The 27,753-nt window shown below is 44.2% G+C and overlaps 1 protein-coding gene across 1 annotated transcript in view; it reads right to left on the minus strand.

Moving 5' to 3' along the window:
* Positions 1-7,582: 7,582 nt before the first annotated feature.
* Positions 7,583-27,753, minus strand: part of LOC115480416 (peptidoglycan recognition protein 1-like) — a 58,850-nt gene continuing 38,679 nt past the window's right edge. Inside the window, exon 5 of the mRNA XM_030219081.1 lies at positions 7,583-7,988. Coding sequence (XP_030074941.1) covers positions 7,810-7,988 — 179 coding nt within the window. The 3' untranslated portion in view covers positions 7,583-7,809. The remainder of the gene's footprint in view (positions 7,989-27,753) is intronic.

Consider the following 27,753-nt stretch of genomic DNA (forward strand, 5'->3'; position numbering starts at 1 on the left):
AAGCTGTCAGCATGTGGCTCTGGGCTCGCCGTCACGGCATGGTGCTCCAAGCCACATATCTGGCAGGCGTAAACAACAGTCTGGCCGACAGGTTGAGCAGGATTATGCAACCTCACGAGTGGTCGCTCAATTCCCGTGTAGTGCGACAGATCTTCCAGGTGTGGGGCACCCCCTTGGTAGACCTCTTCACATCTCGAGCCAACCACAAAGTCCCTCAGTTCTGTTTCAGGCTTCAGGCCCACGGCAGACTGGCATCGGATGCCTTCCTCCTGGATTGGGGGGAGGGTCTGCTGTATGCTTATCCTCCCATACCTCTGGTGGGGAAGACTTTGTTGAAACTCAAGCAAGACCGAGGCACCATGATTCTGATTGCTCCTTTTTGGCCGCGTCAGATCTGGTTCCCTCTTCTTCTGGAGTTGTCCTCCGAAGAACCGTGGAGATTGGAGTGTTTTCCGACCCTCATCACGCAGGACGAAGGGGCGCTTCTGCATCCCAGCCTCCGGTCCCTGGCTCTCACAGCCTGGATGTTGAGAGCGTAGATTTTGCCTCTTTGGGTCTGTCAGAGGGTGTCTCCCGTATCTTGCTTGCTTCCAGGAAAGATTCCACCAAGAGGAGTTACTTCTTTCTGTGGAGGAGGTTTGCCGTCTGGTGTGACAGCAAGGCCCTAGATCCTCGCTCTTGTCCTACACAGACCCTGCTTGAATACCTTCTGCACCTGTCTGAGTCTGGTCTCAAGACCAACTCTGTAAGGGTTCACCTTAGTGCAATCAGTGCATACCATTACCGTGTGGAAGGTAAGCCGATCTCAGGACAGCCTTTAGTTGTTCGCTTCATGAGAGGTTTGCTTTTGTCAAAGCCCCCTGTCAAGCCTCCTACAGTGTCATGGGATCTCAATGTCGTTCTCACCCAGCTGATGAAACCTCCTTTTGAGCCACTGAATTCCTGCCATCTGAAGTACTTGACCTGGAAGGTCATTTTCTTGGTGGCAGTTACTTCAGCTCGTAGAGTCAGTGAGCTTCAGGCCCTGGTAGCCCAGGCCCCTTACACCAAATTTCATCATAACAGAGTAGTCCTCCGCACTCACCCTAAGTTCTTGCCAAAGGTCGTGTCGGAGTTCCATCTGAACCAGTCAATTGTCTTGCCAACATTCTTTCCCCGTCCTTATTCCTGCCCTGCTGAACGTCAGCTGCACACATTGGACTGCAAGAGAGCATTGGCCTTCTACCTGGAGCGGACACAGCCCAACAGACAGTCCGCCCAATTGTTTGTTTCTTTTGATCCCAATAGGAGGGGAGTGGCTGTGGGGAAACGCACCATATCCAATTGGCTAGCAGATTGCATTTCCTTCACTTACGCCCAGGCTGGGCTGGCTCTTGAGGGTCATGTCACGGCTCATAATGTTAGAGCCATGGCAGCGTCGGTAGCCCACTTGAAGTCAGCCACCATTGAAGAGATCTGCAAAGCTGCGACGTGGTCATCTGTCCACACATTCACATCTCATTACTGCCTACAGCAGGATACCCGACGCGACAGTCGGTTCGGGCAGTCAGTTCTTCAGAACCTGTTTGGGCTTTAGGATCCAACTCCACCCCCCGAGGGCCCTGTTTGTTCTGTTCCAGGCTGCACTCTCAGTTAGTTGGTAAATTTTTTAGGTCAATCTCAGTTATGTCCTCGCCGTTGCGAGGCCCAATTGACCATGGTTGTTGTTTTGAGTGAGCCTGGGGGCTAGGGATACCCCATCAGTGAGAACAAGCAGCCTGCTTGTCCTCGGAGAAAGCGAATGCTACATACCTGTAGAAGGTATTCTCCGAGGACAGCAGGCTGATTGTTCTCACAAACCCGCCCGCCTCCCCTTTGGAGTTGTGTCTTCCCTTGTCTTTGTTTTGCTACATATGAGACTGGCCGGCACAAGCCGGTTTCGGGCGGGAAGATGGCCGCGCATGCGCGGTGCGCATTGGCGCGCGAGGACTAGCAAAGGCCTTTGCTAGTGAAGATTCCGATTGGAGGGGCTGCCGTGGACGTCACCCATCAGTGAGAACAATCAGCCTGCTGTCCTCGGAGAATACCTTCTACAGGTATGTACAGTGGGGGAAATAAGTATTTGATCCCTTGCTGATTTTGTAAGTTTGCCCACTGACAAAGACATGAGCAGCCCATAATTGAAGGGTAGGTTATTGGTAACAGTGAGAGATAGCACATCACAAATTAAATCCGGAAAATCACATTGTGGAAAGTGTATGAATTTATTTGCATTCTGCAGAGGGAAATAAGTATTTGATCCCTCTGGCAAACAAGACCTAATACTTGGTGGCAAAACCCTTGTTGGCAAGCACAGCGGTCAGACGTCTTCTGTAGTTGATGATGAGGTTTGCACACATGTCAGGAGGAATTTTGGTCCACTCCTCTTTGCAGATCATCTCTAAATCATTAAGAGTTCTGGGCTGTCGCTTGGCAACTCGCAGCTTCAGCTCCCTCCATAAGTTTTCAATGGGATTAAGGTCTGGTGACTGGCTAGGCCACTCCATGACCCTAATGTGCTTCTTCCTGAGCCACTCCTTTGTTGCCTTGGCTGTATGTTTTGGGTTATTGTCGTGCTGGAAGACCCAGCCACGACCCATTTTTAAGGCCCTGGCGGAGGGAAGGAGGTTGTCACTCAGAATTGTACGGTACATGGCCCCATCCATTCTCCCATTGATGCGGTGAAGTAGTCCTGTGCCCTTAGCAGAGAAACACCCCCAAAACATAACATTTCCACCTCCATGCTTGACAGTGGGGACGGTGTTCTTTGGGTCATAGGCAGCATTTCTCTTCCTCCAAACACGGCGAGTTGAGTTCATGCCAAAGAGCTCAATTTTTGTCTCATCTGACCACAGCACCTTCTCCCAATCACTCTCGGCATCATCCAGGTGTTCACTGGCAAACTTCAGACGGGCCGTCACATGTGCCTTCCGGAGCAGGGGGACCTTGCGGGCACTGCAGGATTGCAATCCGTTATGTCGTAATGTGTTACCAATGGTTTTCGTGGTGACAGTGGTCCCAGCTGCCTTGAGATCATTGACAAGTTCCCCCCTTGTAGTTGTAGGCTGATTTCTAACCTTCCTCATGATCAAGGATACCCCACGAGGTGAGATTTTGCGTGGAGCCCCAGATCTTTGTCGATTGACAGTCATTTTGTACTTCTTCCATTTTCTTACTATGGCACCAACAGTTGTCTCCTTCTCGCCCAGCGTCTTACTGATGGTTTTGTAGCCCATTCCAGCCTTGTGCAGGTGTATGATCTTGTCCTGACATCCTTAGACAGCTCCTTGCTCTTGGCCATTTTGTAGAGGTTAGAGTCTGACTGATTCACTGAGTCTGTGGACAGGTGTCTTTCATACAGGTGACCATTGCCGACAGCTGTCTGTCATGCAGGTAACGAGTTGATTTGGAGCATCTACCTGGTCTGTAGGGGCCAGATCTCTTACTGGTTGGTGGGGGATCAAATACTTATTTCCCTCTGCAGAATGCAAATAAATTCTTATACTTTCCACAATGTGATTTTCCGGATTTAATTTGTGATGTGCTATCTCTCACTGTTACCAATAACCTACCCTTCAATTATGGGCTGCTCATGTCTTTGTCAGTGGGCAAACTTACAAAATCAGCAAGGGATCAAATACTTATTTCCCCCACTGTAGCATTCGCTATTTGGTGGGTGTTTTTTCTGTTTATTGAGCAGACAGTTGTTAAGAGGGCAAGTTTATTTAGTTTCCATCAGTTAAGCTGGTTAAGCATTTTAGACGGCTTTCTGCCTCGATTCCTTATCGGCTGCTTCCTTATAGAATTCTCTCCCAGTAACTGTTCACTTGATATCTAATTATCTGTTATTTCACAAGCAACTTAGAGGCTCTTTTACAGAGTGGCGGTAAGGCCAACGTGGGCTTACCGCTCGTTCTTTCGGGACTGCCACCGGCCCAACGTGGCTACCGACAGTAGTCCTGCCCTGATCAAATGCCATTTCCGGGGTACAAATAAAACCCCTGGAAATGGTTTGTGCGGCAATAATCTGGCAGTAATTGAGTTAGCGCAGGAGCCCTTATCGCCACCTCAATGGATGGCAGTAAGGGCTCCCTGTTGCATGGTCATGCAATAAGAGTTCTGTTACCGCATGGCCACGTGTGCCTGTGGTCTTTTTACCTGCTGCGGTAAAAAGGGCCCTGGCATGCTGGAAAAACGTCCCCCGCCGCCAGCGCAGGGCCCTTTTTCCCGCAGCTTGGTAAAAGGACCCCTTAAAGCAGTGTTATTTAAGCAAACTGTGGGTTAACTTGCAGTTTAACATGTTACACAAACTGATATATATTCACAGCTAAATGTGCTGGTTTTGTTGCTTTGTGATCCGCACAAAACTATAGAGGATATTGCGGAATACAAGACTAATGTAATGAATAAAAAAGTGTCACCTATATGTGGGTACAGTAGGTTTTTGGTGGGGTTTGGAGGGCTCACTTTCCACCTCAAGTGTAACAGAGTGGGATATGGGCCTAGTACTACTACTACTACTATTTAACATTTCTAAAGCACTACCAGGGTTGCTCAGCGCTGTACATAGTAACATAGTAGATCTAAAGGACAAAAAGTGCAGTCAATCAAGATTGAGGCAGTTTAGATTTCCTGGATAGAGGTACAATGGTTAGGTGCCAAAAGCGACATTGAAGAAGTGGGCTTTGAGCAAGGATTTGAAGATGGGTAGGGAGGGGGCTTGGTGTATGGGCTCATGGAGTTTATTCCAAGCATAGGGTGAGGGGAGGCAGAAAGGGCAGAGTCTGGAGTTGGCGGTGGTGGAGAAGGGTACTGAGAGGAGGGATTTGTCCTGTGACAGAGGTTACAGGTAGGAGCGTAAGGGGAGATGAGGGTAGAGAGGTAGTGAGGGGCTGCAGATCGAGTGCATTTGTAGGTTAGTAGGAGAAGCTTGAACTGTATGCGGTGCCTGATCGGAAGCCAGTGAAGTGACTTGAGGAGAGGGGTGATATGAGCATATCAGTCTAGGCGGAAGATAAGACGCGCAGCAGAGTTCTGAACGGATTGAAGGGGGGATAGATGGTTAAGTGGGAGGCCAGTGACGAGTAGGTTACTCTTCTCTACAGTGTACTGCACCGACCAGTTGATTACTCCATGGTCCTGCTTGCTGCTCTAATAAACCTGGCCATAACATCTGAAGCTGTCATAGAGGCTGGTATTGTAAGCTCCTTTGAGCAGGGACTGTCCTTCTTTGTTAGATTGTACAGCGCTGTGTAACCCTTGTAGCGCTTTAGAAATGTTAAATAGTAGTAGTAGTAGTATGTACTATTTCTTTCACATCCTTTGGGGAAGTGGTGGTAGGGGGTCAGTGAACACTGGGCGAGTAAGGGGCGGTCATCCCTTAATCCCTCCAGTGGTCATTTATGGCACTTTTATGTGACTTAGTTGTGATTGAAACAGTGCTAGACCAATGCATCCAACATTTAGCTCTGGATATTTTTTGATTTGTTCCAATATGGCAGGAAAATATCCAAGCACCCAAATCCCCCCCCCCCCCCCCCCCCCCCCAAGATGCCTCCTTGTGATTTGGATGCACTGCATACAAACTGCAGAGAAAAACATCTTTAAAATGGGTTTCAAAAATAGCGATTTGGACGTTTTGGCAAAAAAAAGTCCATCTGCCACTTTGTGCTGCTTTTTGGATGTTTTTCTGTTTTGAAAATGAACATCGATGATTCAGTCTTAGTCTATTTTTAATGGCTGGTTTATTACAAATATTATTGGTTGTACTCCCCAGACTTTATTGCTGGTACTCTTGTAATATGTATTCTGCATTAAACTGGAAATTGGTGTAGGTGGAATATAAGCACTAGCAATGTAATGTAAAAACACTGCAATTTGTTCATCAATGGAAATAAATATGATTTATGGTTAGTCAAGAGAAAAAGAGTTTATCTTATAATGAAGATCAGGTATATGGAGAAGTCAGCTTGCTTGCTAAAGCTCCCTTGTAGTATTAAGAAAATGACACAGAAAACACTGCAGGAGGAAGGCACCTGGTCCTCTAGTAGCTGCGTGAACCATATGAACATGCCATGCTGTGTTTGCTTTACCCTCAGAAACAGCAATAGGGTGTGTCCAGTCTGTGGAGAAGTAAAGGCTTGATTCACCCACAGCCAGTGCCAATAACCAATGCTGAAGTACCTTCATACACAGACTGTGCTCTAACCACTGATCACTCCTTCTGCACCAGAAGAATTGAAAAGAATGTGCTACAGACCAGGGAAGTCAGGCTGTATTTACCATAGATACTCCTTGTAACCTTGATGAAGTCATTTTCTCCTCTTATTTCAGATACCCAGGTAAAGAGCAATTCTATAAAACTAGGTGCTCACAATTACATGTGCATTTCACGTAAATGTTTAGAATAATGACATATGTGCCTAAATGCTAATTCTGCCTAAGCACTATTCTACAAAATATGCACTTAAACTTACATAACAGGTGTTTGCAATAGAGTGTACACGAGGAGGAGCATGGTTGGAACACAGGCGGGGCAGGTAACTTACAGAACACTTTCAGCTGTATTTGGGTGTCCACACTTATGCCATCTCTATGTCTGCTATAAGTGTGGATGCCTACATGTTATCCACACATATCCAGCTACACTACTATTCTATAATGGAAGCTAGGTGCCTTGGTTCTGTTATGAAATAGGCACTTACTATGCAGCCTTAGGGCACCTAAATGAAGGTGCCCAGTTGAAGTATTACCCCCAATGTTTGTAACCTCTATGGGATAGCAACTTATTGCACGTGAATTCGAAAAGTGCTGCATACCATCTCAAGGAAAGAAAAGACAGCAGAGGCGACGAGAGTGGCTGGAGATCTTTAATGGTTAGTCTTCTTCAATATAACTCAACACAGCTGTGTTTCAGCAATAGGGCCTGTGTCAGGAGTCTGTTTTCCTCACAGAAGGAAACTAGATTAAAAAAAACACTGTTGATTGAGTCAACAACCTTTCACCTTTAAATGTCACACCAATTAAGAACACTACTGTCACAAATAAACCACTGTTGCCACAAATGTGGACAGTGTGTGAGTGGAGGAGTGGCCTAGTGGTTAGAGTGGTGACTTTGGTCCTGGGGAACTGGGTTCAATTCCTACTGCAGGCACAGGCAGCTCCTTGTAACTCTGGGCAAGTCACTTAACCCTCCATTGCCCCAGGTACAAATAAGTGCCTAAGTCACATTGAGCCTGCCATGAGTGGGAAAGCGTGGGGTACAAATAAAAAAAATATGTCTTACATAGAACCCTCACTGTTCTTTGCTGATGCAGGTCCTATCACCGAAACATGGCCATGTTGAGTTATAGTGAGGAATTACCATTAAAGATCTCCAGCCACTCTAGTCATCTCTGCTGTCTTTTGTTTCCTATTGGTTCTGTGTGGAGTGTGCACATGCTTGCTTGTTTGTTTGTATACCATCTTAAGCCATACTTAGATAGACAGGCTAAAAGTCCAGATTTCCTTTCACTTCCTTCCCATCCTGCTCTCATCAAGGAACAATCATACATGAGATCTGAAGTAGCTTTGCATGAGATCTATATTTATTAATTTTAGAAGATGAATTGCAGAGAAAGAAGAACAATATAAGTGATTAAAGGTTGAAAGGTGTACATCTCCAGGTATCACTGAGGAATCCTCCTCTTGAATATATCCAGTTGTGGTTCTGGGTGATGATTCTCGCAGTAGGGTGCAGTGCTGCAGGAGGTGATGATATTATCATGGCCACAACAAAACATTATTCAAGATTTAGGCGCGAAAACTGGGCCAGGTTTTAATGGCGTTGTAGAGTAGATCTCCTGGGCAGCTTGTTGGATTTACATTGCGGTGTCCCTTCAGGGTGTGGGCAGAGCTTACGAATCCCCGGGAGACAGCACAGCTGATCAGGCTCTTGGCTGCATATAGGGCTGCGTTAGTGGGGGCATACTCTGCAAAAGAAAAACCAAACCACTTGTAATTTTCCAAAACCAGAACAGAAACAGTATGTGTTCCTGAGATAAAAATATTGGATCCCAGGATCTTAGTGAGAACAATAACATGTCAGAGAAGTGATAACTAAGGTTCAGCCCAACAAAGTTTTAACACCCATAGCTCCACAGCTACAGCCCAACAAGCCTGTGATATTTCCCTGAAAGCTTCTGCTTCAGACTGCTGGCATTTTAAAGGATAATAATTTGTTACAATAGGGCCTAATAGTAGCAGATGCTATCCAAATGATTGCCTTATCTGGGGAGCTACCCATTAATTTTTTTTTCAAATCTTTTTGACTGAATTTTCAATAGTAAAAGCAGAGTTACAAAGAATAAACTATAACTAGTGAACAAGAACAATACCAAATGTATATATTAAGATGAATGAAATAACAAAATGCAATTATAATATGATGATGAGACCCTAATATACTGCTGCAAAATATTTCACAAGAAGTGCCCAAGTCTTGCTGAAGCTGGAGTGTTGGCAGGTTTTAAATGCCGTCTTTTCTTCATGCTTTTTAATAATACAAAGATGACTCAACTATTCGCGAACACTAAGTTTCGAGTTGTTTTTCCAATGGAGTGAGGTGAGTGGCAATAGTGATCATAGTATTAAAGAGTCTATGATGATCTTCCTCCATGGGAAGGTTAGGAGTTGAAGAATGAAGAATGATCACATCATAGGAAAGATGTTCTAGGAGTGAGAGAGAAATTATGGGTTTTATTTTTTTCCATATTTGGGTCCAATAGGTATGAACATGAGTGAAGTCAAAGAGAAGATGTTTAAAGTTCCCATTTGGTGCAGAACAAGACCAACAGGATGATGAAAGTGTAGATCTTGTAACTTTGGCCAATTTAGATGATGTCCAATAGGCTTTGTGGAAAATATAAAAAGATGATTGGGTTATTCCCGCGGAAAGGGTTGGCCGATTAGATTTAGATTAAAAGGTCGACTAGTCTATGTCTCCAGGCTGATAACTCGACTCCCATTGTTACTGAAGCATAGTGCATGGATTGGTGAGAGATTCATGCAAGCATTTATATCGTTTTGAGGCTTTCTTTTTTCCCATTAATATGATGCAGCATGTTGCTGCAAAGTTTGGTGAAGTATCAACATCATACTTCTTATGTATTAAACAATGTGAGATATTGGATAAAGCAAACCATGAAGTAGCTTCTGATACAGGCAATTCATTCAGGGTGAACAATACAGGAAATGGGTCTATAATTTTCTACTTTGCTATGGTCTTTGTTGGGCTTAGGGATAACAATAATTGTCAATTCCAGGAATGTTCCCTTGGGAGAGTCTTCCAAAAGGAAGAGGTTATATAATTGAAGGAGTTTGGGAATAAGAATGTCTGAAAAAGCTAAGTGGAATTCTACATTAAAGCCACATTACCTGGTGATTTGTTTTTAGGAAGTGCTTTCATGGCAGAAAGAATTTCCTGATCAGTGATGGCTTTATCTAGAAAGTCTAAAAGATTTTGGGGGATTTTAGGTGGAGTCAGGAATTTGGTGAAATCCTAGAACAGAGATAGAGAAAAATCAATTTCTGAACTATATAGGTTATTATAAAAATGTTGACATTGTTGAGCTATGGCTATATCAGTTGTTGGATGCATTGATAATTTGGGTGATTCTAGATCTATTGTGCTTAGATTTCAAGAATTGGGTGAGTAAGCGACTGGATTTGTTGTTTTCAGCATAATATAGTGATTTTTGAGAGTGTATATATGACAGAGTCTCCTGCAAAAGTAGAGTGTTGTATTCATAATTAGTTTTCAGAAGCTTTGAATAAGTTGAGGAAGTTCCGTTACATATATGTTGATTTTCCAGGACTTTAATGGAGTTCTGTAGTAATGTGATTTGTTGTTTCCTTTCCTTATTTTCACCGGTTGAGAAATTATTATTGCTCCCCTACGCCTTGAATGCGATCCACCAATAATTAACTTTTACATCAGAATGTAGATTATTATCAAAATATTCAATTATGTTTTTTTCATATATTCATGAAATGATATATCTTGTAATAGAGTGGTCTGAAATCTCCAGGGGGGTTTGGTGATGAGAGATTGTATAGGTGTGAGATAGATAGAAACAGCAGAGTGGTCAGAGATGATAGAACCATGAATTTTAGCATTCACAATTGAGGAAAGCAGTGCAGAGGAAATTTTAAAAAAATCCTGGAGAAGCTACGCATGGGGTGGAGAGTAAAAGGTATATTCCCTTAGAGTGGGATGCCAGATTCTCCAGGGGTCACATAGGCCAAATATCTTCCTAAGATTTTCAATAGCTAAAGACTTGGATTGCTTTATGGAGTATTTAGATTGCCTATCCAGAGCCTGCTTTTGAAGTTGATTAAATCATCTCCCATGATGATATTGGTAGAATTGAACTCTAAAAGGGTTGCAGAAATTTCTTGAAAAAATTCAGGGGAGTCAGTATTAGAACCATATGTATTGAAAAGAACATACTGAGTATTTGAAATTGGAGTTCCATAATTATCCATCTACCTGTAGTGCAGGGCTTTTTTTGAGGGGGTACTTGGGGGTACTGAGTACTGGCACCTTTTCCATTGTCTGGTAAAATTGACCCATGTGGACCCCAAGTTTTAACGAAAGAGCTCAGGCTCTACACACCAATTCTGCCTTGTCATAGATTCTGTGACTAGTTGCAGGGGGCCTGGTTATTGTAGGGTGGGTCCCTCAGTGATCACCCCACCCCTGAAGGATGGCTTAGCATTTGAGTACCGGCACCGTTTTTGCTAGAAAAAATGCACTGCTGTAGTATCAGAGGATTGACGTACAATAGTTGCAGGGAAATTTTTTCCTAAAGAGTATAGCTACTCCATTCAGTTTGTGTGGAGCAGGAGAGAAGGCAGCTAAAACAAAATGGTTGTCTTTGAGATGTTTAGTGTCAGCTTCAAGTAAATGAGTCTCTTGGAGCATCATAATATCAGGTTTAATAGATCTAATATATGAAAATAACTTTTTCCTTTTAATTGGGTTGTTCAACCCATTAACATTGAGGGAAACAATATGCATTAAGACAATGAAAAAGCTAAATTAGTTCAGTAGTGGATTTAAGTGAGAAGCTTTAACGATCATGAACATACACAGAGAAGGCAGGCATACAGTCTGGCAATGATATAAATCAGTAAGCACAATAATACATTTTTGGTGGGTAAACAGAGAAAAAGAACCATTTTCCTATCTGGAAAAACCAAAGGACCAGAAAGAAAACTACTGAACAATGTATGGGTAATGGAGGTCTAGGAAGAGGAGCCCCTAATAAATGTTTAAGTAGTGCAGAACTAGGGAAACAGGCAAATACTAGATATATAAATATAATATATGAACAAGGTAACATGAAATTGTATTGGGAAAAATACAGGTATTAGAAATGAGATTGCTAAAGTCATCTACATAATTATGCTACTACGATAATGTAATGAAATATAAAGAACAGTTGTAGCATATATGAATTACCTGAATGCATTATGGAAGCTGCAAACAGAATTGATAAAGTAAATATTCAACCTTGAGAGGTTCCAGAAAGGCTTGTAGAGCCATCGGGTCAGTAAAAGATCTTGTAGAATTATGAACCATGACTCTAAATCTGGGGGGATAGTAGAGCCCATATTAGCTGATCTCTGTAAGAAATAAATTTTTTCCTTTTTTAGACTGTTGTTTTATTTAAATTAGGAACGAACATAATTCTGAGAATGCCATGTTGTATTGGAGACTTTACCTTTGCTGATTTCAAAATAGTGAGAGCGTGCTGGTATCGGAGAAGCTGAAGAACTGTAGGCCTCGGGAATTTCTGGCTCTCAGCTTTTGATGAAGGAACACGGTAAGCACATTCAATATCAAGGGTGACTCAAACTTCAAATCAAGCAATGTGGGAAGTAGATTTTCCAGATAGGCAATCATGTTGGTACCTTCAGCTCCCTCACAAAAGCCTAAAAATAAGGACATTATTCCTACAAGATCTGTTATTAAGATCCTTGATTTCCTGTCGAAGTAAGTCCAATTCCTTTGCCTTGCAATGGAAGGCTGAAATGGCCACTGAGTTTGCACTGCTTTTAATGTTGAGCGTTTCTATGCAGCTTGAGGTTTCAGTTATGCTCGCTTTAATCTCAGTAATTTCTTCTATCATTTCATTTAAAGAATTAGAGTTGTCTTGTAGGAGACTGTAATGGAGAGAATTTATTTCATACTAGATTGTAAAGATATATCGGCCTCTTCGTGAAGATTTATCAGGAGACTATGGTGTGTGCTTCAGTCATTTTGATGCTGGAGTAGAGACCAAACCTGAGATTTCTGGTTTCTTGAAGTCTTGATCAAGAGTAGATGAACAACAGTGAAAAATACTGATTATTTTGAGTTTTGTAGCCTTCGACCACAGGAATCTTAGAACAATAGTCAGGATCAAATGGATCAGGCATCCATCTTCCTTCGAGCTCACCAGCTCTCCCCTATCCATGTATTTTCAACAGCACTATACAGATAATGTAATTGAAAATTCTTACAGACTGTCTCAGCATTATTTGAGTAGTTCTGGGGCAGAGTGATAACAGAGCTTGGGCATTCTTCTTAACTCTACTGATAGTTTGCAATATTCAACCATTATCCATGTGCAAGCCTATTTTAGATAGAATATAAAAATCACAATTGAGCTGTCCAGGTCAGGACATGTAGAATTCCTGTAGTATTTTAGAGAAGGATCTGCTGACAAAGAGCCTTTTCTGAAATACATGCAGGAGTGCACATATAGTTGCCTGCATGTGCATTGAGAGCAGCCATTTTACAAAGATACACGGTGAAAACCTGAATGGAGGAACTCAGCAACTTACACATGCAAGTTAGTCACAATTTACACATGCAAGTTACACATCTATCAGTAGCATAGCCAAAAGTGAAATTTTGGGTGGGCCCATGTATTTCCTCTCTGCTTCTCCTCCCTGCTGGCTAGCAGAAATCCTTAAGTCCCACCAGCTGAAGATGTCCTTTATAGAGCTCCCCCTAGGCCATCTGAGCAGCGGTAAAGTCAGGGGTGCACTTCCAGCCATTGACACTGGAATCCCCTTCTGAAATGGAGAATATTCAAGTTCAAGTTTCAAGTTTATTAAGGACTTTCTAACCCGCCTATCAGACTTGTCAATCAGGCTTATCAGGCTTACAATCTAAAGGTGGTAGGAAAACAGTAAACTAAAAACACAAGTCATTACTAAGTTGCCTTTGGCTGCAAGATCTCAATCTGGGGCTTTTTGTTTTTTCTCGTTTGATTCTGACAGTAACTTGCTGATTTAATGTGCTCACTGTATTTTTTATGCTTTGTATGACGTTTAGAAAAAAAAAAGAAGTTGAAAGGGACTGACTGATACATTTGGAACAGGGGAGGAACTACAATAGCCGATAAGAAAGAAAGAGAAGGGGAAACAAAAACACAAGGGGAAAAAAGAACATTGTCATATGTGTTCCGTGCAGATCCAACTAGTGCCCATAGGCTTCCAGGAAATAATAGGTTTTAAAATTGGGATAGGGATGGTGAAGTCTTCAAGCACTCAGGTAAATAATTCCACTGTTGTGGGGCTTGCACAGAAAAAAAGAAAAAAGCGCACAGTAGCTGAAGGTATATCACACAGTGATGGAATAATCAGAAGATCAAGATGGTCTGTAAGGAAGAAATAGTGAAGATAGGTTCTGCAGAAGAGCACATTTTATATATCAAAAAGAGTAATTTAAATTTAATGTGATAGAAAAATAGGCAACCAGTTGGCGTATCTTAAAAGCGGTGTCACATGATCATGTTTCTTGTGTCCTGTTATAAGCTTAATGGTTGTATTCTGAATGAGCTGCAGTCTGTGCACTTTATGTTGAGGGAGACCCATATAAAGAGAATTACAGAAATCGAGTTGAGATCTAATGAAAGAATGTACTAGAATGTTTACAACTGCAGGGAGAAGAAATGGTCTAATGGACCGGATATGTCTAAATTGAAAAAATGTACAGCGGATCACTGAAGAAATCTGAGGAATGAAGGTCAAGGCATTATCCAGTATAACCCCTAAGATCTTAAGTTTATCAGTAAGAGGGATTACAGCAGCTTTCATGAGGATTGGATTCATTAGGAATGTATTCAGTTTTGAAGAAAAAAGCATCACACGAGATTTTTCAAGATTAGGAATTAAGCAGTGTCACGTAAACCAGGCAGAAACTGATTAGTTTACGATTGATAGTGGCTATTTGACAGCTGTTTGAAGGATCAATAGGACTAAGAACCTGAATGACATCAGAGTAAAAAAAGTGATACAAAGCCAATGGGTTCTAGGAAGAATAATAAGGGGGCTAGAAAAATATAGAATAAAAGGGGGGGGGGGGATAAGAGTGAGCCCTGTGGTACTCCAAAGGGTAAAGTATAAGGACCAAAGTAAGATTCCTGAAAGGCCACTGTAAAAGTATGACCAGTGAAATATGAGTTAAACCAGGCAAGATGGGCCTTCTAGCTTGATTTGGGAAAGACCCCTAAGCAAAAGGCTATGATCTTTTATTTTATTGTTTTTCTTTTATTGATTTTAAATAGTTATTGCAGAGACAATCTTTGCATAGGAAGCCAGAAGAACATATATAATTCCATAAGAAAAAAAAAATAAAAAAATTATTGTTTTACTTGAATAATAACATTTCTGGAATAGCAGTCCACCATAGAAGGCTATAATCTAACGTATCAAATGCTGCCTTAAGGTCAATGGAGAGAAGCAGTACTGATGGGTTTGACTAAGATGGTTTCGAATATAGGTAGTCAATCCCAAAAGAATAGTTTCAGTATTGTGGTTTTGGCAAAGTTTGCCAAAAATTGTGTGGACAAATTTGAGCGCCTGCCCAAATTATGCACATAATTTAATTGAATGAACTAATTAGTGCCAATAATTAGCTTTTTAGCAAGCAATTGTTGGCACTAATTAGATTTAATTTGAACTTACGTGTGTAAATTTAGGCATGGGATCCACACCTAAATTTTATACGTGAGTAAAAAAATGGGGCATAGAAATGGGAAGATCATGGGTACAATGAGGGTGTACCTAGAATTTAAGCACATTATTATGGAATATGGACAATATATGCCCAACAGAGGCACATACATTTGCACTACATTTCAGTTGGTGCAAACGGCCATGCCTAAAATTAGGCTCAAATCCCAGGTGTAAGTACTATTCTATAAACCGTGCCTAACTTTAAGTGTGGCTTATAGAATAGCGCTTTTTTCAGTGCCATATATAGAATTCAATCCTATATGTGTAGATTTTAGTTCCACTGAAACTTCTCCCCCCCCCCCAAACCCCGATGCCTTGCAATTTTCACATAGTGCAGATTTTGTAAATATTTATTTACTAGTAAAAAAGACCCGTTTCGGTATGAAATGAAACGGGTGCTAGCAAGGTTATCCCTCCCTCCCTTGCTCTCTCCCTCTGTCCCCTCCAAGTCCCACGGCCCCCTTTCTGCCCTCCCCTCCCTGACACTGGCCCCACCCATCCCCCTACGTGCACGTCGTCCCCCCTCCAAAATCGCCAACCCCCTCTGCTACCCTCCCCCCTCTTACCGGGGTCCCTGTGGCAGCAGTGAAGAGCGAGCAGGCTCGCGAGTCTGTTGCCTTCCCTCCTCTTCGCTCTCAGCTCTGACTCTGGTCCCGCCCTCATTTCCTGTTTCTGCAAGGGCGGAACGAGCGTCAGAGCTGAGAGCGAAGAGAAGGGAAGGCAGCAGACTCACCGAGCCTGCTCGCCCTTCACTACTGCTGCCACTGGGACCCCGGTAAGGGGGGGGGGAGGGAAGGGTAGCAGAGGGGGGTTGGCGATTTTGGAGGGGGGGCGACGTGCACGTAGGGACGTCTCTGCCCGCTCCCGCTGTTCTTCAACGCGCGTCTCTCTGGGATCGTAACCACCTCCTGACGTCAGGCAAGCAGGGTTCTACTGCTGGCCAGTGACGTCAGCAGGTGGTTACGATCCCAGTGAGACACTTTCGAATGTTCACAGAGCAAATTATTATATTAGATTTTTATTTATTTGTTACATTTGTATCCCACATTTTCCCACCTATTTGCAGGCTCAATGTGGCTGAATATTGCTGCTAATGGCATAGCTAGCAACAATCACTGCTGGCAGAAACCTGTAAGCATGGCACGGTAGGGGGGGGGGGGTCAACTTTGACGGGCACCAATAGCTACCACAAACCAAGCACCATTACCTGTTGTACCAACCCTGCCACATCAGGGCTCCATCTGATTTCCACTTTAGCTGTGGCCCTTGCAGTTGTCACAGCATGCCACTCAGGGCCGGTCTTAGGCAGAGGCGACCGAGGCAGCCGCATAGGGCCCCGCGCCTAAGGGGGCCCTGCGCGGCGCGCCTCAACTCTGCCTCGCCGCCAGACCGCCGCTGCTCGCCTGCCCTCCACCCATGTCCAACGACGCGACTCTCCTCGTTCCCCTGCTCCCCCTCCCTCCAGCCACTGAGCCCCCCCTTCCCGACCCGCCAAACGACCCTCTTCTGCCACCCGACCCGGCCGGCACCTCACGTGACACAGCATTTTAAAAAAATCTCCAAGCGGCGGTGCCTGCATCTGAGTAAAAGAAGAAAAACTGCTTCACAGTTCGTCCATCGGCCGGCCTTCCCTCATGTCCCGCCCTTGCAGAAGTTACATCAGAGGGCGGGACATGAGGGAAGGCCGGCCGACGGATGAACTGCGAAGCGGTTTTTCTTCTTTTATTCAGATGCACGCACCGCTTGGAGATTTTTAAAAAATGCTGGGTCAGGTGAGGTGCCGGCCGGGTCGGGTGGCAGAAGAGGGTCGTTTGGCGGGTTGGGGGGGGGGCTCAGACGGGAGGGGGCTCAGGTGGCTGGAGGGAGAGGGAGCAGGGGAAGGAGGAGAGTCGCGTCGCTGGACATGGGTGGAGGGCAGGGAGGACGGGAAGGGGACAGAAGGGTCACTGGACATGGGTGGATGGAGGGGAGGGGGTTTCTGGACATAGGTGGATGGCAGGGGAGGGCAGGGAGGACAGGAGGGTCGCTGGACATGGGTAGATGGCGGGGGGGGGTTTCTGAACATAGGTGGATGGCAGTTGGCAGGAGAGGGCAGGGGGACAGGAGGGTCGCTGGACATGGGTGGATGGAGGGGAGGGGGGTTTCTGGACATAGGTGGATGGCAGGGGAGGGCAGGGAGGACAGGAGGGTCGCTGGACATGGGTGGATGGAGGGGAGGGGGGTTTCTGGACATAGGTGGATGTCGAGGACAAGAGGGTCGCTGGACATGGGTGGATGCATAGGCGGTCGGTGGCCCAACTGTTTGGGGAGGCTAAAAGGGGCGGGGTTAGGGGTGGAGCTTAAATCCATAATTGTCTGATAATACACAGAAAAAATAAATAAATAAAAATAAAAGTCACAATTAATACCTTTTATTAAATTTAGATATTAGATATGTATCATATGTCAAAGAATAAAGTGGTTGCTCAAAGCATATACTAACCACAATCGCTCAACTGTAAAACACTATGCACAAATTTGTGCAAAAACACACTCAGAACCTTACTGTACCATAACACTAGGCAGACCCTAATACACCAATATACCACCCATATGGAAAATGCAGACCGTCAACAATATGAAACAAGGGATCATAATATAACAATTCTCATGTAGAGCCACAAAACACCCTTTTAGGGTGGATAGTGTTCACAATGAGCTCCTTTTATTAACGACTATATGTAGATCCTTCAAGAGGTAGTGTGTCGTGATTTAGGCTCTAAAACCCTTTCTGATGTTTTGGTGCCACCTCAGTAAGGCCAATACACAATCTCTCCACTGCAAAACACTATACACAAACTTGTGCAAAAACACACTCATAACCTTAGCAAACCATATCAGCACTAATTCCAAGGACAGGACGAGCTACAACTTTATGTGTGGAAAGGCAGCACTGTAATTACACCGGGCTCTAAAACCTAGTGAAACAAAAAAAAACCCAAAAAGGGCTGTAAATACTACACACTAGTAGAATACTGCACCTGCACCTTGATTACACATTAAAAACACACAACACAACAGATATGAAGGCAAAACTGGAAAGTTACCTCAAGAAGTCAGACTCAGCATGCAGCAATACTAGAAAAATTGAAACTTACATGAAAAATATCACAGATGCACATTTCCAAAAGCTGACATATTCCAGTTAATAAATTCTGAATAAAATACTTTTTTTTTACCTTTGTTGTCTGATCATTTAGTTTTTTTATTCACTTTGGTCCCAGTGTCTTCTTTCCATTTGATATTTTTTCTCTCACCATGTCCACCATCCTCCTGTGTCCTTATGCGTCCTTGTGTGTCTTTATGCGTCCTGTCTACCATCTGTAGCCCTGTCCCTATCCTTTCTCCAGTTTTAGCATCTGCCTTCAAAGTGTTCCGATCCAGCCCTTAAATTCAGCAATTTGCCCTCCATCCATATCCAGCATTTCTCCCCTCCCCTCCATTCATGTGCATGTACTTCCTTTGTCTTTCCTACCCTCCATCCTTGTCCAACATTTCTCCTCTGTTCCCTGCCCTCCACTCCATCCATGTTCAGATTTCTCCTCTCTTCCCTCCCCTCCATCCATCCATCCATGTCCAGCACCTTCCCTCTTTCGCTCCTACCCTTCCATCCAGTGTCATCCCTCTTTCTCTCTGCATCCTTCTACCCATTACCCTCTCCCAATCCTTCCGTCCATTGTCTCCCTCTCCTTCCATCCATTGTCTCCCTCTATATCTCCTTCCTTCTAAACAGTTCTCTCTCTTGACCCTTTTCCATTCAGCATGTCCTCTCTATCCCCATCCTTCCAGTGTCTTTCCTCTTTCCCTCCCTACCCTTACGTCCATTGTCTTCCCTCTTTCTGCCCCCTCCTTCCAGCTTTTCCCTCTTTCTCCCTCCTTTCATTCAGCATTTCTCCGTCTGACAGCTAGGGTCTCCCCCAGTTTCTCCCCAGCAGCTTCTCTCTCCTGCCCAGGGGCGTAGCTACGGGTGGGCCTGGGTGGGCCCAGGCCCACCCAATTTCAGCTCAGGCCCGCCCGGCCGGCCGCCCACCCAAGCGCACACACTGCATCAGAAACGGTACCCGCTCTGGCTCATCTGATCGCTCCAGACTCGCAGCGGCGAACTGGCGTGGTCGGCGCCAGTAAAAGCAGAAAGCATCCAGGCTCTTCAACTCCGTCCGTCCTTCGCTTCCCTATTCCCTGCCCTCTCAGCACGTCCCGCCTTTCTCTGATGTCATTTCCTTTCGGGTGGGCGGGACGCGCTGAGAGGGCAGGGAAGAGGGAAGCGAAGGACGGACGGAGTTGAAGAGCCTGGATGCTTTCTGCTTTTATTGGCTGCCCGCGCCAGTTCGCCGCTGCGACTAGAGGAGGGAAGGAACTGAAAGCCATTTAGAAAATATTTTTCTACTCCCCCGCGCAGCCGTCGCCGTTCACTCAAATCACAGGAAGCAAACCTGTGAGCTGCTGCCTGCGTCCACGTTGTCGTTCTTTATTGTTGGTGAGCAGAGGGAAGGATGGGATTGGGAGGGGTGGTGAGTACAGAGTATGGGTAATGGGGGACTAATGAAGTGGGTGAAAGAGGGGGGGGGAGGAATTTAGGAGACTGGGTAAGGGAGAGACAGAGTGGGGACTAGGAGTGCTGGAAAGGGAATGAGAGGGAGATGGTCAAAGGGGAGAGAGGAGCATCGATGGACATGGGAGGACATGGCCCAGGGAGAGAGGAGAAATTGCTGGACATGGAGGGGAGGGCAGGGAGAGAGGAGGGTTGCTGGACATGGGTGGATGGAGGAGAGGGCAGGGAGAGAATTGTTGGTCTGGGATGGACGTGAAGGAAGGAAAGACAGGAAGGAGAAGCACATGGATGGAGGGGAGAAAGAAGAAATTCTGGACATGGATGGAGGGGAGGGAAGACAGAGAAAGGAGATGCACATGGATGGAGCGGAAGGGAGAGAGAAGAAATGCTGACATGGATGGAGGGGAGGGAAGAGAGAGGAAGGAGATGATATGAGGGGAAAAGAAGAGAGGAGGAAAACTGCACATGGATGGAGAAAATAGGCAGAAGCTGGATCCACTGGACAGTCAAGTCTGCGGAGGACCAGAAATGAAGAAGAAAGGAGGAAAGGAAAGAAATAAATTGAAAGGAAGCCCTGGAAACGGAGTAAAGAGGACATATAGCAGCAGAATCGGATACTGGGCCAGCATGATCAGAAAAACAAAGTCACCAGACAACAAAGGTAGAAAAAAATCATTTTATTTTCATTATAGTGTTTGGAATATGTCCACTTTGAGAATCAGGTGCTCAACAATAAAAATTTATATTTATTTACTTATTTATGGCATTTTATCCCACATTAAACATGAATTAGATTGGCACCTGGGATCATTTAATTTTTTTTCCTGGCGAGAGTAATGCACTGCCTCCACCCCTAGGCTCTCTCCCCGGCTATAGCCAGCTCTGCAATTTTGAGGGGAGGTGGACCGGGGGGGGGGGGGGGGGGGGGAGGCGCAGAGGTGGACCAGGGAGAGAGCCTGTTGTTAAACATTTACCAGTAAACTACTGTCTAGTGCCCACCCATCCAACCTGTTGGCCCACCCAAAAATTGATTTCTGGCTACGCCACTGCTCCTGCCCATGTCCCCTCTTTCTCCCCCCATCTTTCCACTAATCTCTCTCTCTCTGTACCCCTCTTCCATCCAGCATCTTCTCTCTGGCTCTCCCCTGCTCTTTTCCATGGCCCCTCTTTCTCTCCCCATCTCTCTCTGGCTTTCCCCTGCTCTTTTCCATGTCCCTGGCTTTCCCCTGCTCTCTTCCATGTCCCCTTTTTCTCTCCCCATCTCTCTCTGGCTCTCCCCTGCTCTCTTCCATGTCCCCTCTTTCTCTCCCCATCTCTCTCTGGCTCTCCCCTGCACTTTTCCACTTTCTCTCTCTCTCCTCCAGTGTTCTCATGCATCCCACCTTTCTCTTCCCTCCCCTTCTTGTTTCCATCACTCTTACTCCTTTCTCCACCCCCTTTTCCCATTCCCATGCCCTGCCATTTTTTTCCTTCCTCCCTCTTCTCCTTAGATGTGGCATCTCACATCCTCCTCTCTCCACCCCCCTTTCCCTTTGGTCGGTCTATCTGGCATCTCTTCGACACCCCCCCGGACTAGTGTGGTACCGTATTGCTCTCCCCCTCCGCTCCTGTCATGTCGTCTTTCAACTAGGCTTCCTGTTCCCATAGCAGCAGCAGCAGCAATGATGTAAGCGCCGTTGCTTTCAGCCTGCCCCGGAAGCACTCTGAACAGCTTTCCGAGTAGGAGGGGCGCTGTCCAGAGAAGGCTTCCGGGGCAGGCTGAAAGCAGCGGCGCTTACATCATTGCTGCTGATGCTGCTGCTGCTACGGGAACAGGAAGCCTCGTTGAAAGACGACGTGACAGGAGCGGAGGGGGAGAGCGGCACCGTACTAGTCGGGGGGACGGGGGGGGGGGGGGTAAAGATCGGGACCGTCGCGCACCAGTCGGGGGGGAGGGAGCCGGGAGGGAGATGTTCACGAGCTGCACCCGCCCCGCCCTTGCTGCACTTCTGGCTGGGGAGGCTTAGCCTCCCCAAGCCTCTTATACCGGGCGCCTATGGGTGGATGGCAGGGGAGGGGGGTTTCTGGACATAGGTGGATGGCAGGGGAGGGCAGAGGGGACAGGGGGGGTTGCTGGACATAGATGGATGGCAGGGGGGACAGGAGGGTCGCTGGATGGATGGAGGAGAGAGAAGAAATGCTGGACATGGATGGAGGCGAGGGAAGAGTGAGGAAGGAGATGAGGTGAGGGAAAAGAAAGAGAGGAGAAAAAGTGCACATGAATATAGAAAATAGGCAGAAGCTGGATCCACTGGCAGTCAAGTCTGCGGAGGACCCAGCTTTAACTTACGGATGTAGGGCAAGAAATGAAGAAGAAAGGCGGAAAGTAAAGAAATAAATGGAAAGGAAGCCCTGGAAACGGAGTTAAGAGGACAGATAGCAGCACAATCGGATACTGAGCCAGCATGATCAGAAAAACAAAGTCACCAGACAACAAAGGTAGAAAACTATTTTATTCAGGATTTATTAATTGGAATATGTCAGTTTTTGGAAATGTGCATCTGTGATATTTTTCATGTAAGTTTCAATTTTTGTAGTATTGCTGCATGCTGAGTCTGACTTCTTGAGGTAACTTTCCAGTTCAGTATTTTGCCTTCGTGTGTTTTTCAGGTGTGATCAAGTAAGGTGCAGTATTCTGCTAGTGTATAGTTTGCAGCCCTTTTTGTTTTTGTTTTTTTTTCACTAGGTTGTGCACTGGTGTTTCCATGCCACGCATAAGGTTGTAGCTCATCCTGTCCTTGGAATTAGTGCGGTTTGTTAAGGTTATGAGTGTGTTTTTGCACAAGTTTGTGTATAGTGTTTTGCAGTGGAGAGATTGTGTGTTGGCCTTACTAAGGTGGCACCAAACATCAGAAAGGGTGTAGAGCCTAAATCATGACACACTACCTCTAAAAGGGTGTTTTGTGGCTCTACATGAGAATTGTGATATTATGATCCCTTGCTAGCTTCATATTGTTGATGGTCTACATTTTCCGTATGGCTGGTATATTGGTGTATAAGGTATTAATTGTGTCTATTTTATTTTTACTTATTTTTTTCTGTGTGTTTTGTCAGACAATTATGTATCTCTCATGTATAATTACAGAACTCAGTTATAAATGTGTAAGCAGAAATCATTCACAAAAAGGAGGAAAAAACGCCTCAAAAGAAGGCTCCTCCCATATATATAGAAGTGGGATAAGAGCTACTATTTCATCATCATAGGCGATACAAAAAACCTCCTAATTATTTTTAAATGTTTTTAAATATAGGCTTTAAAGAATAATTTACCATTTGCTCAATTCTTACGATATCGGAGGATTTGCTCCAATAAAGAAGATTTTTGCCGCCAAGCACGAAATTTACGAGATTGCCTCATGGAAAGAGGGTATCCTAAAAAAGTAGTGAGGTCAGCCTACAAGAGGGCGAAATATATTGATAGACAGTTGTTATTGCAGCCCACTGAGAGAGAAGACAATCAAGAAGAAAGGGTGTATACATATGTGTTAAAACATACCTTGCAAGCAAGTAGTGTTTCCAATATCATCAGGAGACATTGGAATATTGTCCAAACTTTACCCGAATTTACAAATTCTGCCGTAAGGATGGCTTACAGTAGGGGTAATAATTTAAAGGAGCTGGTGTGTTTTACAAAATTAAACCCCCAGACAGACATTGTCTATAACGGACATAAAAGCTGTGGCAACTGCGCTCTATTATGATAGAGACGAAGGAATTTATGAACTCTAGCACAGGACAGAAATTTATTCTTTATACGAACACTACATTCAAGTCTAAGGTAGTTATATATTGTATTAAATGTCCTTGTGGTATGATTTACGTAGGACAAACTACTCGACAATTGTATGTTAGACTTATTGAACATAAAAGTGTCATTTCAACAAAGAAGACCACGTCCCCATTGGCTGTACATTGTACTGAATTTTCTCAGAGTTTTAATTCACTCAGATGTTTTGTTTTACAGCAAGCTCATTGGCGTCTAAAGGGTGATGAAGCCCGATTGTGGCTATTAAGAAAAGAACAACAGTGGATCTTTAGGTTAAAATCAATGACCCCTCTGGGAAGATTGAATGGATGCATTTCTTCTGATATGTGAAAATTAAAATTTTTTTTGAAAATTTTTTTGAAATTTTGTAACTTTGAAGAAATGATATCTACACATCACCAGGGGTGAGCCTCGTTGTGGTGAAAGAAAGGGGTTGGACATTGCTGACAATGTGTGACGTCATAATCTATATATAGGGCCGCCATGTTTAGGAGCAGTTGCCTATCATGCTACCGTCGGCATTATGAACAGATTGTAAGGAGAGTCAACACTTAGAAGAGTGATTTGTCAAGAAAAGATAAAATTTTAAGCTTGTTCTTCTTTTTTTCTCTCTTTTTTTAGGAAAGATGACCGTTGAAGTGTTTAGTTGAAAAGCTGTGGTCCTGAAGCAGCGTAACGTGAAATGGGACCCATTGACCACAGTTAAATCACGGTCAGTGAGAAGAAAGCTTGAGCCTGCCTAAGCTTGCCTAAGCTAAGTAAAAAAAATTTTTAGCCTATTTGGCAGAGCGATATTTTGCTTAGGAAAAGAAAAATATTTAAAAACAATTAGGAGGTTTTTTGTATCGCCTATGATGATGAAATAGTAGCTCTTATCCCACTTCTATATATATGGGAGGAGCTTTCTTTTGAGGCGTTTTTTCCTCCTTTTTGTGAATGATTTCTGCTTACACATTTATAACTGAGTTCTGTAATTATACATGAGAAGTTATTGGATTGAACCAGTTCCCTATTGATATCTTTAGACAATTATGGATGACAGACAGAGTCGGAGTCTTCTTGAGTCAGAGAGTTGTGGTATATATTTTTAAACAATTTTAATACCTTGGTGGTCTATATGTTTTTATATTGTACATTATATTTTACACTTCACTTTATTTTATTGTACATCCTTTCATTTCATTTTTATTTTATTGCATATATGGGTTACAGAGTAATAGGAGAATTTGAAAGTACTGAATCTTTTCTTAATATTTTTCCTTTATTCTCCTTTGTTATGAGAATTGGAACTACTAATTGTAGTGGACTTGAACTGAATAATTTCTGGGGAGGGGAGGTTTCATGATATCATTGTGCTTATTATTTCAATCAGTTTTTTTGTACAAGTTTAGCTTCATTTGTCTTTATTTGAAATTTCATAAATAAAAAAATGTTCTAAAAATGGAATAATCTTATCAATGGGGTGGAGCTAGGGTTGGGCGGAGCTAGGGTGGGGCGGGGCTACAGTAGGGCGGGGCTAGGATGGGGCCCCACCAAATTGGTCTACATAGGGCCCTGCACTTGCTAAGTCAGGCCCTGATGCCACTGTCTTATCTCTGCTCTGCCTCTGGGGGGGGGGGGTCCAGTGTCTCCCCCTAAGTGTCCAGCATGTCTGTCTCCCTCCCCTCAGCTTCTGGGTCTGGCATCTCACCCCTCTCTCAAGCTCCTCCCACAGTCCAGCATCTCCCCCTCTCTCTGAATGCCCTCTCCCTCGAGTCTAGAGCTCCCTGGCAGCAGTAGTGATTCACCTATGCTGCCATAGGCCAATCCCAGAGCCTTCCCCCTGCGGCATCCCACCTTTTTGATGTAATTTCCTGTTTCTGCAAGGGTGAGATGCTACAGACGGAAGGATCCATGTCAGGTCCCTAGCAGTATAGATGAATCACTGTTGCCACCAGCAAGCTCTAGACTCAAGAGAGAGACACCTTTTAAGGTAGAATGTAGGGAAGGGTGTACAGAGAGAGGGAAAGATGCCAGACCACAGGCATGGATAGGGTTGAGAGAGGGGGAAGATGCTGGAACCGGGGCTGAGAAGGAAGGGAAGGAAGAAAAGAGAGAGAGATGTTTTACCAGGGGGCAAAGGGGAAGGAGGGAGGGAAGAGAGGGAGAGAAGAGAAGAGAGAAAGAGAGAGATGTTGGACTTAGGAGTACAGTGGAGGATGGGAGGGAAGAGAGATGAAAATATGTTGACCCATGGGAGTAGAGGAGAGGGAGGGAGGGAGGGAAGAGAGAAGGAGAGATATTAGATCCTGAGGGTAGAGGGGTGGGAGGGAAGAGAGAGAGAGAGAGAGATGTTGGACCCTGGGGATAGGGAGAAGAACTGCACGAAAGAGGAAGAAATGCTGAACCATTGGGGGGGGGGGGGGGGGGGCAGGCAGGATGGAAGAGAGAGAGGACAGAGGTGCTGAATGCAGAGCAGAAGGGGCAGTGGGATGTAAGAATACAAGGGTGGAGGGAGAGGAGATGCTTCGAGTGGTGGGGATCTTTGGAAGGGGCTGTGGGGTTGTCAAGGAGAGCTAGAGGATGGGAGAAGGAAATGGAAATTTGATAGGTAGGTGAGAAGTAAAAAGAAGGGCGAAAAGAGGGTGAAATCTGAGTAGACAGAGAGGCAGAAAAGAAAAGGAAGAAAGAGTTAAAACGGAAAGATCAATATGTCGGAGATAGGTTTAATGAGGCAATAAAACAAAACAGGAGAAAAAAGGAGAAATGACAAATAAACAGGAGCCACTGGAAAAAGACAGCAGAAGGCAACAGGAAATCAGTAAAGAGAAATTGGGACCAACATGGTGGAAAAATAAAATGTCCAGATAACAAAGGTAGAAAAAAGTGCATTATTTTGAATTTATTAACTGAAATGTTAACGTTAGGAAATCTGCATCATAGATATCTTTGTATTTGTTCATACATTTCTGTTTCTATTTCTCTAGGGTTGCAGAGCATGCCAAGTTTTACTTCTTGGGGTTCCCAGCTAAATATTTGTCTTCCTATTTCTATTTCTAATTTGTGATCCTTTGTTCTGTATTTGATAAGGGTCTGTCTGTGTTTTGCATGAGACTAAAGTGTGCACTTCTATTTCCCTATATTTTCTGTGTAGAGATCTGTAGCTGTTCCACTTGTTCTGTTTTACCTGTACATTATTATTATTATTATTTATTGCATTTGTATCCCACATTTTCCCACCTATTTGCAGGCTCAATGTGGCTTACAATGTGTCGTTAAGGCAATTGCCTTACCAGATTATATAACAGTAGTATTGCATAGAGAACATGTCTTGCATAGTAAGATGAAATAAGCAAATATTTATTTATTTATGGTTCGCTTATATCCCACATTTTCCCACTCATGCAGGCACAATGTGGCTTACAGATGAAATAAGCAAATATGAGAGGGTCACAATTCCAAGTTATAGATAAGTAAGAAGTGTTACATTTACAGTTATTGATCATTGTGGTATGCCTTGTTGAAGAGGTAGGTCTCTAGAGATTTCCGGAAGTTTGTTAGTTCATAAATATTTTTTAGGTTAAGCGGTAGTGCATTCCATTGCTGCGTGCATAGGTAGGAAAAACTGGACGCATGTGTTAGTCTGTATTTTAGACCTTTACAACTGGGGAAGTGAAGATTCAGGAATGTGTGGGATGATCTTTTAGCGTTTCTGGGGGGTATGTCTATTAGGTCTAGCATGTAGGCTGGTGCATCTCCGTGAATGATTTTATGAGAGAGTGCATACGCTCTTTGAGTGGGAGCCAGTGTAACTTTTCTCTTAGGGGTTTTGCGCTTTCATATTTTGTTTTTCCGAATATGAGTCTGGCTGTAGTATTCTGGGTTGTTTGAAGTTTCTTGATGATTTGCTCTTTATAACCGGCGTAGAGTGCATTGCAATAGTCTAGGTGGCTCAGTACCATTGACTGTACTAGGTTGCGAAAGATGGTCCTTGAGAAGAAAGGCCTTACTATTTTAAGTTTCCACATAGAGTAGAACATCTTCTTGGTTATATTTTTCCATGGTTTTCAAGAGTAAGGTTTCGATCAATGGTTACTCCGAGAATTTTCAGGGTGTCTGAGACAGAGAGGGCCAGGTTTGGTGTATTTATTGTAGTGAATTCGCTAGTGTTATGTTGTGAGGTGAGTATGAGACATTGTGTTTTTTCAGCGTTGAGTTTCAGCTGAAATGCGTCCGCCCATTGGTGCATGGTATGGAAGCTTTGGTTGATGTCATTAGTGATTTCCTTTAAATCATGTTTGAACGGGAT

This window comes from Microcaecilia unicolor, chromosome 11 (assembly GCF_901765095.1).
Source record: "Microcaecilia unicolor chromosome 11, aMicUni1.1, whole genome shotgun sequence".
Lineage (NCBI taxonomy): Eukaryota > Metazoa > Chordata > Amphibia > Gymnophiona > Siphonopidae > Microcaecilia > Microcaecilia unicolor.